We start from the raw sequence: 10,642 nt of genomic DNA, 5'->3' as shown, positions 1-10,642 counted from the left end.
TCTAGTTACAGACTGTAGTCCATCTGTGTCTCTGCATATTTTGTTACCCTGTTCTTCAGTGGTCAGGACCCCCATGGACCCTCACAGAGCAGGTACTATTTGGGTGGTGGATCATTCTCAGCTCTGCAGTAACACTGACGTGGTGGCGGTGTGTTAGTGAGTGTTGTGCTGGTATGAGTGGATCAGACACAGCAGTGCTGCTGGAGTTTTTAAACACTGTGTCCACTCACTGTCCACTCTATTAGACACTCCTACCTTGTCAGTCCACCTTGTAGATGTAAAGTCAGAGACGATAGCTCATCTGCTGCTGCACAGTTTGTGTTGGTCATCCTCTAGTCCTTCATCAGTGGTCACAGGATGCTGCCCACAGGACGCTGTTGGCTGGATATTTTTGGTTGGTTTTTAGACTATTGCAGTTGCAGGCTGAGTGGAGGTGGTTAGAAATGAGTAAATGTATAACTTCAGGGTGAGTGGGTGGAGCTAAACTGCTCTGGCTGATATATGTAAATATGTTGGTTTTTATAACATAACAGCGAATTCAGTACTGGCAGTGTTTACATTCAATATCTATGTCCTTTATTTCAAAACAGTTAATAAAATTCTGTTTTTACAGAGATAGCTGCATTTCATCCCGTCTTAATTCAATTAATGACTGATCACGTTGATTTATCAGTCTACTCAGGCTTTAGCAGAGCTCAGTAACGCTGAGATTAATAACTGATCACATTGATTTATCAGTCTACTCAGGCTTTAGCAGAGTTTAGTAACGCTGAGATTAATAACTGATCACATTGATTTATCGGTCTACTTAGGCTCTAGCAGAGCTCAGTAACACTGAGATTAATAACTGATCACATTGATTTATCAGTCTACTCAGGCTTTAGCAGAGTTTAGTAACACTGAGATTAATAACCAATCACATTGATTTATCAGTCTACTCAGGCTTTAGCAGGAACTTCACTGGCTGATTTTTAAGGAGTTAATAAACAAGCAGTGATGAGGTTTCTTTAAAACTGTACAACCCCATTTCCAAAAAAGTTGTGACGCTGTGCAAAATGTAAATAAAAACGAAATGCAATGATGTGTAAATCATTTAAACCCTATATTAAATAGAAAACAGTACAAAGACAACACATCAGATGTAGAAACTGAGAAATATTAGTGTTTTTTGAAAAATATTTGCCCATTTTAAATTTGATGCCAACAACACGTTCCAGAAATGTTGGGACGGGGCAACAAAAGGCTGGTAAAGTTGTGTAATGCTAAAAAACACCTGGTGGTTAATTGGCAACAGGTCAGTAACATGATTGGGTATAAAGAGCATCTCAGAGAGGCGGAGTCTTTCAGAAGTAAAGATGAGGAGGGGTTCACCACTCTGTGAAAGACTGCACCATCAAATAGTGCAACAATTCAAGAGTAACGTTTCTCAACATAAAATAGCAAAGAACTTTGCTTTTCATCATCTACGGTACAAAATAACAATAAAAGATTCAGAGAATCTGGAGAAATCTCTGTATGTGAGGAACAAGGCCAAAAAACAGTATTTGCTGGCCGTGATCTTTGGGCCCTCAGACAGCACTGCATTAAAAACAGACATGATTCTGTAGTGGAAATCACTGCATGAGCTCAGAAACACTTCTGTAAACCACTGTCTGTGAGAACAGTTCATCGCTGCATCCACAAATGCAAATTAAAACTAAAATCCAAAGAAAAAAACAAATACAAACAGGACCCAGAAATGCTGCCGCCTTCTCTGGGCCTGAGCCCATTTAAAATGGACTGAGCGAAGTGGAAAAGTGTCCTGTGGTCCGACGAATCAACATTTGAAATCCTTTTTGGAAATCATGGACACTGTGTCCTCTGGGCTAAAGACCACTCAGCTTGTTATCAGCGCACAGTTCAAAAGCCAGTATTCATGATGGTATAAGGGGGCATTAGTGCACGTGGCACTAAATGCTAAACAATATATACATGTTTTGTCAACATATGCTGCCATCCAGACAACGTCTTTTTCAGGGAAGGCCTTGATTATTTCAGCAAGACAATATCAAACCACATTCTGCATGTATTACAGCAGCATTGCTCCGTATTAAAAGAGTCTGGGTGCTAAACTGACCTGCCTGAAGTCCAGACCTGTAACCACTGGAAATATTCCGCGCATTATGAAATGAAAAATACGACAAATGAGACCCTGAACTGTTGATCAGCTGAAATCCTGTATCAAACAAGAAAGGGAAAACATTTCACTTTCAAAACGATAACAGTCGGTCTCCTCAGTTCCCAAACACTTCCAGAGTGCTGTTAAAGAAGAGGTGATGAAACACAGTGGTAAACAGGCCCCCGCCCCAACTTTTTCTGAAACCTGTTGTTGACATCAATTTCAAAATTGGCATATATTTTTCAAAAAAACAATAAAATTTCTCTGTTTCAACATTTATTATGTTGTCTTTCTAGTATTTTTCTTTAAAAATATATTTTACATGATTTGCTTATCATTGCATTCTGCTTTTATTTATATTCTGCACAGCCTCCCAACTTTTTAGGAAATGGGGTTGTATATATATCTTAAATTTGATAGGCATATTCTGAATACGTATTTCCAACACTTGTATTCTGATCTCAATCCTCCATTATAAATGACAGAAACTGCTCAGACACCAGTTACATTATTTCCTTTTTTATTAAAACCTTACAAACATTTGTTGTGATCTATTACAAAAGAGCATTCAGATGTTGTTTCCCTTCAAGGGCGCTGTGCACCCTGACTCCATACACCCTGGATTTAAAGACAGGGCGTGGAAATTCCTACTTGGTACGTATGCTCGTTCTGGGCCCGTTTTCTCAGTCTCGGCTCTCCGCTATACTCTACCAAAGGATTACGTATTTACAAGTATAAAAACCAGAACAAAAGGCAGGAAATGTGATAACTTAAAATATCTTTCACCAACATTTTTGCTTTTTTTTTTTCCTCCACATGTCGCATTTCTTGACGCCTCACCCGTACTAAAAGCATGTATGGTCGCTGAACTTTACGTGAAGTTGTGGGCCTCTTGCTCCGTTTAACATATACATTTTTTTTGTAAGAATTCTTTAGAAAAGATTGGCAGTGTTCCTCTTGATATCGGCAGGCACTAATAAGGCACATACCTTTGGCCCAAACCCCCTAGTCCTTTCCTCAGGGAATGGATCACACCACTTTCAAAACAATAACATGACATTGGTAGACAACTTCAGAAAAACAAAACGCAAGTAACCATACAAAACAAAAACAAGTACCTAACTGCTACAGCATGACGTATAAAACTGTACATATGCAGGTATGTACAGATTGTTCTTAATACTGCTAACAAAACTGCCAAATTTGAGTCCTCTTTGCATAAGAGCATGATGTCTCCATGTTGTCTTAACTTGATTCATAGACCAATTAACACAGATACAAACAGAATCTATTTGCAATGCAAAGACTTGATGATATTTTCCACCACATTTTTGTAACAAAACACAATACACAACTCACTTTAAAAAAAAGAAATACAAAAAAAAATTACTTCTATTTGGCAAAATGTAAAATGAGTTAATACCAATGCCTTTTTTGGCACATTTTGGCCACCATACTTAAATTTCTAGTCTTTGTGCAATAAGCAACATACTGAGGTCGACTACAAATAACCTCATGCTGTTTTTCCACTATTGCCACATAATGCACAGCTTGTCAAAAGCACCAGTCATTAAAACACAGTAAGCATGATGTAAATTGTAAAATCTTACAATGTAAAAAAAGGAGAAAAAGCCTATATACATGTATACAGTCATGGTAAATCAAGTAGTACATTTATTCACTATGGGGCTCTGCTCCACACTTGTGTAGTACCCTTATGTAACAATATGGTCCCTCATTTTTGAAAGCAATGCCATGAAGAATATGTCAAAACACAATACAATTTGATTTGACATGAAATCTTAATTATTTTTTAATACTACCAATGTAAGACGTATAAAACATCTATATAAAAATGTGAATATAAAAAAAAATCGAGACACTAGGGCCTGTTAAATGTAAATTTGACCCTGCCTTGACCTGATGACAAGGGTCGGGTTGTCTCTATCTTCTCTGGTTCACTCAAAAGTAAGGATACATTAGTGAATGTGACATTCTACTCACTTAAAAAGACAGTGTGTATATTTATTCAGTAAACGAACATGCACGTATACCGACAACAAAACGCAAAAACAGCAATAATACACAGAATACTGTTTCAGTGATGGGAATGATACTAAAGTCACCCACTGTCATCTTAAAGCAATATAAAAATGAGCATTTAATTATTCGTTATTCCAAAAACTGAATGATTTAATGTATTTGTACACTTACACCATATTTATATGGTTTCCCAGACCCCTGTCCCAAGTGGGTGAGTGATATAAAATAGTGGGCCTATACTTTGTCTTAACACCACTTTTAAACTACTCTTGCTTACAGGTTGTCTCCCTGTTGTCCATTTCTTTACATCACACTAGTAAAGTCTGTATTCCTTTTCAGTCTCACTCACAGGGGGTTCACAAAAACCTACTGCATGATGGCAAGGAACTTGCTCTCTTCCGCGAGGGTGGTGAGGAGGGAGCTCATGTCTCCAATGGCCATGTTGTTGGTGCCAGGAGGCAGGCTGTGAAACATGGCTGAGAGGTGAGGAGTTGTCAGCCGAGAGGATGTCTGCGATAATCCATGGAGGATACTGGGACTGATGACGTCAGACACCAGACTGCCCTGGTCAAAGTTATCCTCCAGGATGGACGTGAAATCCAGACCAACGTTATCCAGGATGTTGCCACCAGGGCTACCTTCCACTGTGCTGGTCACCTGGTCAGCCCCAGGGGACAGGAGATCCCCTGTGGGTCCAGCCGATACCCCAGCTTCTGTCTTCAAGGATTCCATTAGACAGGGCTGCTGTACTTCACTAAAGGTTGAAGTTGAGGACTCTGCCGTGCCAAAGCACTCAGCAATGAACAGCTGTTGCTGGATGGAGGAGCAAGGGTTGGCTTGAAGATGGTCGTCTACTTCTAGTTTCAGTCCTGAAACTTGATTAGCAAGTGAGCAGCTGATGCTGTTTCCATTTCTAAAAGTTTGCTGTGCTTGGTGACTGCTGATGCTTGGCTGGGTAGGATATTGCTGTGGTTGAGAAGAGCCTCGACTGGGAGGTTGACAAGCCAAAGCAGACTGGGGCTGGTGAGGGAGGGTGCCACTCATTTGACCTGTGATTACATGGCCCTGCTGCAACCGCGATGTATTAGCTTGCTGAACGCAGCTTGGGCGAATGGGACCCAGGGTAATCTGAAAGAAGTCTGGCTGACCAAGGTTGTGGCTGCTGGAGCTAATCCTCCTAGTGTCCCTACAGTTACTTAGGGTAGTCTCCATCTTCACACCAGGGCTCATTCGACAAGACAGCTGCTGGTTTGACTTAGACCCTTCCCTAAGTGGATCTAGGTAACTGTGTCCATTTGTCATTTCAGCCACATGATGGACACCTCCCCTTTGATTATGGACATGTTGGTCTGGGAAGTGTGAAGGGAGCTGCTGCTGCTGCACAACCATGTTTCCAAAGCGACCAAATGGACCACTTACTGTGCCGCTCTGCCTTGGCCACCTCCCGCACCTCTGTGACTGCCGCGGAGGAGAAACCTCAGCACTGCCCGAGCTCACCTCATTCCACTGAATGGGCATACCGTCTTTGCCAGGACTATGCCCATGTGGTGCCTCCTGTTGCTGTGGAGGATTGCGGAAGTTCTGGGCCTCCTCAGGACCCTGGTCAAAATCGTTTCTGTGTGAATGGGAGTTTGTGTCATTTTGTTGGCTGCAGGCAACCCCACGGTCCTGTGAGTGGAGGTACTGCACTAATTCATCAGGCAGAATGTCTTCATCCCTAAATAACATAGCCCCATCATGATCCATGGCCAAAGCCTCAAGAGCTGATTGCTCCATGATGCTTGGAGGGCAAGGGGAGAGAAGGCCCCTCTGGAGATTGCTCTCTGAGCGGGTGTAGTTCTGCAGACTTAGTCCTTGACCTCCTCCATGTGGGTAATGATTACCAACCAGAGGGGGTAAGGGCTGCATGTTATTCAGGCTGCTGAAGCGCTGTATCTGGGGTCGTTCGAAGGTACCATGATCTCGTCTCCTTACAGGGTCACTTGCCCTTCTGTCACCATTGCCTGGGCCTTCTCCTGGATAGAATACCCTCTGCCTGCCTATGTGACTGCTGTGTCCAGTGGCACTACCATCACTGCAACGACGTGGTCTGACCAGTGGTGGCAGTGTGAGCTGGCTTACGTCTTGCCCATCCCCAGCCACAGTCATGCGAGTCTTCAAACTAACCTGTTCCATGTTAGGCAAGGGCGTCGGAGGGGGTCCACCTGTGGCGGCTGCATACTTGGCCTTGAGATGATAGTGCTGCGCTGGGGTGAGGTTCAGCACACCCCTTGATCCCATCCCACTTCCTCCCATACTTCCACTTCCCCCACCCCAGCTTCCTCCAGGCACCAATCCACCTGAGCCTCCACCTCCTCCACACTGGCTGGCCTCACTAGAGCGGCGCGAAGCATCGGTGGAGATGGGGTCATAGGAGTCACTCGCACTGAGGTTGTGCAGGCGTCTGTGCTGGCTGTGCTCAGATTGTGAGGCTTGGCTGGAGCGGCGGCTGGAAAAACAGGGCGAGATCCCGGAGGAACGGCGACTACTGCTAAGGTAGGCTGAGCTGGTGGTGCTACCACTACTGTCACGGCGATCCCGCAGTAGACTTAGCATTGTCAGCTCTGTGCTGGACAGCTCAGGACGTGGAGGAGGCTGAGGCACTGGTACCCCCCCACAGGTACTTCTGCCAGGACATGAGCCTAGAAAAGAGAAATATAAAATGATAAATGACCTGCAGTAAAAATTATACCATAAAAAAGTAACTCCTGAGTAAACAGCGGCAAATTATGTTTCAGTTTTTGACATGTTACCTGTCAGCACTCTTACCTTTCCCTATGAGGGCAGGCAGGGCCTGGCCTTTAGGGGGCAGTGTGGGGGACAGATGTCCCAGCCGTGGAATGCCTCCATTCACCTGCCTAAGCCTCTCCATCTTAACCTGCTCCATCCAGCGCAAAGGCCGCCCCAGGCTCCTGCGCGCCTGCAGGGCTAAGGTTGCTGCTGTGGCCGTAGCTGTGGACACAGTGGAGTCCATGATGGGGGCATCCTCCTCTTCTCCCTCTCTGTCATCCTCCTCTTCCTCCTCTTCATCCTCCTGGTCCTCGACCACCACCGCCTCCCCCACCAGCCCAATGCTGTTCACAGCAAGCTGGACTCCACGGCCGAAATGGGGGCCGGCGGGGGACTGGTCACTGCTGCATGAAGACTGACCGCCAGGGCTTGGCTGAGACGTCTGAGGGAGAAGAGCGTGAGAGACACAGGCATGAATGAATTAATCAAATTTTGGCAAGCTGATGTGAAAACCAGGAAAACATAATGACATAACAGGCATCTCTTTCATACCAGGTATGAAAAAATCCCATCAAATGATTATGAGAGGAAATGCACTGATGAAAGGCATTTGAAATGGCTTTTGGAATGGATTAAGGCTTTAATGTTGTTTTGCAGGTAATACGATTTTAATACAGCTTATGAGTGAAAATACTGTGGTGATGCACCAAAATTAAAATTCTTGGCAGAAACTGAAATTCAGGACACAGAAAACCAAAAAAGTGGCAGTAAATATGGTCAAAAAATCTCCCAATTAGAAACTGTGACGTTTTCACTGTTGGTTTTCTGCTCAAACTGTTTGAACTTGTCTGCACTGACCAGCGCAGGAAGGCAAAGGAAACAAACAGCATTTCTAAACAACATTTCTCGTTTCATAGCATTAAAATGTTTTGACACTTCATTGTAGACCTGGTCAAATCGTTCTTCAGATTGAAGGAGAATGTGTTGTTTATAGTTCTACACTCTTAAACATTATGCTTCTTCAAGAGTTCTTTAGTAAAGAAAATGGTTCTATATAGAACAATTAACAATCAAAAATCCTTGGCATGATTAAAGCGTTCCTTGCATCGTTAAAGGGATCTTCAGATTGATGGAGAATGTGCTGTAGATGGTTCTATATAGAATCCCTTTTGAAAACGGTTACAATGTCAAGCCTGCAACAATAAAAGAACCCTTTTGGTGCTATATAGAACCTTTTCATCTCTGTGAAGAACCCTTTAATGATGCAAAGAATCTTTTAATCATGCCAAGGTCTTTGAGTGTTCGTGATATTATATAGAACCATTTTAATTTTTTACTAAAGAACACTTGAAAAACCATCATTTTTAAGTGTGTATATAGCACCAAAAAGGGTTCTTCGTTTGTTATGATGTCAAGCTTGTCACAATAGAATAACCCTTTTTGGTGCTAGATAGAACCATGTTCAAAAAGGTTCTTTATAGAACCATATAAAAACATTTCCTCCTCACTCTGAAGAACCCGTTAACTATGCAAAGAGCCCTTTAATCAAGTTTAGTGTTCGTGGTTCTATATAGAACCATTTTCTTTATTAAAGAACCCTTGCAGAACCAAGTGTATAAAGAGCACCAAAAAAGAAAGGGTTCTTCTATTGTTATGATGTCAAGTTTGTCACAATAGAAGAGCTCTTTTTGGTTCTATATAGAACTATTTTTCAAAAAATATGATATATGAACCATCAACATGAACTATTTCACCATGCAAAGAACCGTATAGGCATGCAAAGGGTTCTTTGAGTGTTTATGGTTCTATATAGAACCACTGCCTTTACTAAAGAACCCTGTAGAACCATCTTTTTACAAAGTGCATTTAATTTTTGGGTTTTTTGGGTCAAAATTTTCAGCCATTTTTCTCAGTGGGCTGAAAACTGGAAGCACCATTTTTGACTGTTTTTCGACTGAAATTTTTGGTGGTTGAAATTTTGGGTGCATCTCTACTGTATACAGCGTTTCATGTTTTTGTCCAGTGTATTTGTCCTGGTTTATTACAAAAACACTGCTGGTCCACTGCACTGCAGCCATAGTAAATTACAGGAGCGTGAATAATAGTGTCCCCCGTGTTCGTCAGAGGACCAAACCAAGACTAGACAACAAACGGTGGCATGGAGGTGAACACCATGCGCTGTTTTCAGAAAATGGGGGGAGCGGGGGAGACAATAGGGAACAATAGCCTCTTTTCAAAGCGAATGAGTCCTAATGGGGCTATTATCTGTGTTGAAAGTGGACAATGTCTACAGAAAAATGAAGGATTTCAGTTAATCATTCAATCTGGTAGTAAGGAATGAATTTTGCACATGTTCTCAGCTCATTCAGGACTAAATGGTGAAGTTATTTGGCACCAGTTACCAAATTTTCACTCCTTTTTGCTCAAGACTCAATAGACACCTAGTAAGATGGCAGTTCAGGTGACTGTAGTTGTGATGCTGTTGGGAATGAATAACAGCTGATTTCTTAAACTTGTTTACATCTATGGCACAACACAGTGAGGATGGGACACTGCAGGCAAATGACAGGTCTTCGTTTAACCTAATGACCTCTGTGAGGGCAGAATGACCAATGGCAATACAATAGAGCTCAGATTCACAAGGACAAAGTTCAACAAGTCTCACCTGATCACCCACTGTCCTTAGTAAGAGAGGGAAGTAATGCGTGAAGCATTGGATGAAAAAGACATTCAGTTATTATATACGCCATGCAGAGCAAAGGTATAACAGACGTTAAGTAAGTGGTAGGCTGAGATATGAGAGCGAGCAGAAGGGTGAACAATACATCAAACACAACAGAACATCTGGCTGATTAGTGTGGAGAAGAAAGAGACAAGCATAAAACAAGGTCTTAATAAATAAGCATGAATTTAATTGCTGAAATAATAGTGTGATTATTCTATCAGGAAAGCTTCCCGTGTTTATGTTCATCACATACCAGCAGAAGTCAAGTCAAGTGAATGTGTTTATGGGAAACTGTTAATGTCAGGCATGGAAAGGGGCTTACCATAGGCTTCTCTGTCTTGATTGACTTGACCTGCAGACAGTCGTCCTGTTTTGAGGTAGCATGGTTATACTCCCTTTGGTCAGTGAAAGCTCCTAAGGGCAGCTGCCCTGGCGACCGGCCCTGTCCGTGAGCTCCCGGTTCCCTGGGCTGGGGCGGGGGTCGGGGGTACACGTCCCCGCGCTGCTTCTTAGTGACGTGGGCTTCGGGTCCATGGACGGTCTTTACGTGTTTGCGTAGAGAGCTGGGGTCCGTGTAGCGCTTGGTGCAGCCGGGAATCTTGCACACGTAGGGTTTCTGAGAAAGACACGGCGAGAGTGAGGAACGATAATAAAGCAGCGTTTTTTGAAATGGCAGCTAGTTAAGAGTCACTGCAACTTGAAGGCCAGTGAAGCGTCTCCCTTACTGAAGCACATAACCTGCATGTGTTACTGTGGTCTTCATAACTAAACTCCAGAAGAGCCCGTATTCCTGTAACGGGTATCGTCGTCTGTGGAATTTCTAGTTTCAAGCGAGTATCAGGATGTAAACAAAGTAATTCAGAGTGTTTTCATGTGAAATGTTTCATGGTAGAGAAATACACTGGCTCTGATTGCTTTACCATGGTGGTGATGGGAACTGGGCCAAT

At 43.0% G+C, this 10,642-nt stretch overlaps 1 protein-coding gene across 1 annotated transcript in view; it reads right to left on the bottom strand.

The window, feature by feature from the left end:
• Positions 1–2,949: 2,949 nt before the first annotated feature.
• The window catches only part of gli3 (GLI family zinc finger 3), a 213,944-nt gene continuing 206,251 nt past the window's right edge, over positions 2,950–10,642 (bottom strand). The window contains exons 13-15 of the mRNA XM_036558807.1: positions 10,018–10,311; positions 7,010–7,412; positions 2,950–6,882 (exon numbers count right to left, since the gene is read on the bottom strand). Of these exons, the coding sequence (XP_036414700.1) occupies positions 4,568–6,882; positions 7,010–7,412; positions 10,018–10,311 (3,012 nt within the window). The 3' untranslated portion in view covers positions 2,950–4,567. The remainder of the gene's footprint in view (positions 6,883–7,009; positions 7,413–10,017; positions 10,312–10,642) is intronic.

The sequence above is a fragment of the Colossoma macropomum genome, unplaced genomic scaffold (assembly GCF_904425465.1).
Source record: "Colossoma macropomum unplaced genomic scaffold, Colossoma_macropomum, whole genome shotgun sequence".
NCBI lineage: Eukaryota > Metazoa > Chordata > Actinopteri > Characiformes > Serrasalmidae > Colossoma > Colossoma macropomum.
This window is presented reverse-complemented; position numbering and strand designations above follow the sequence as displayed.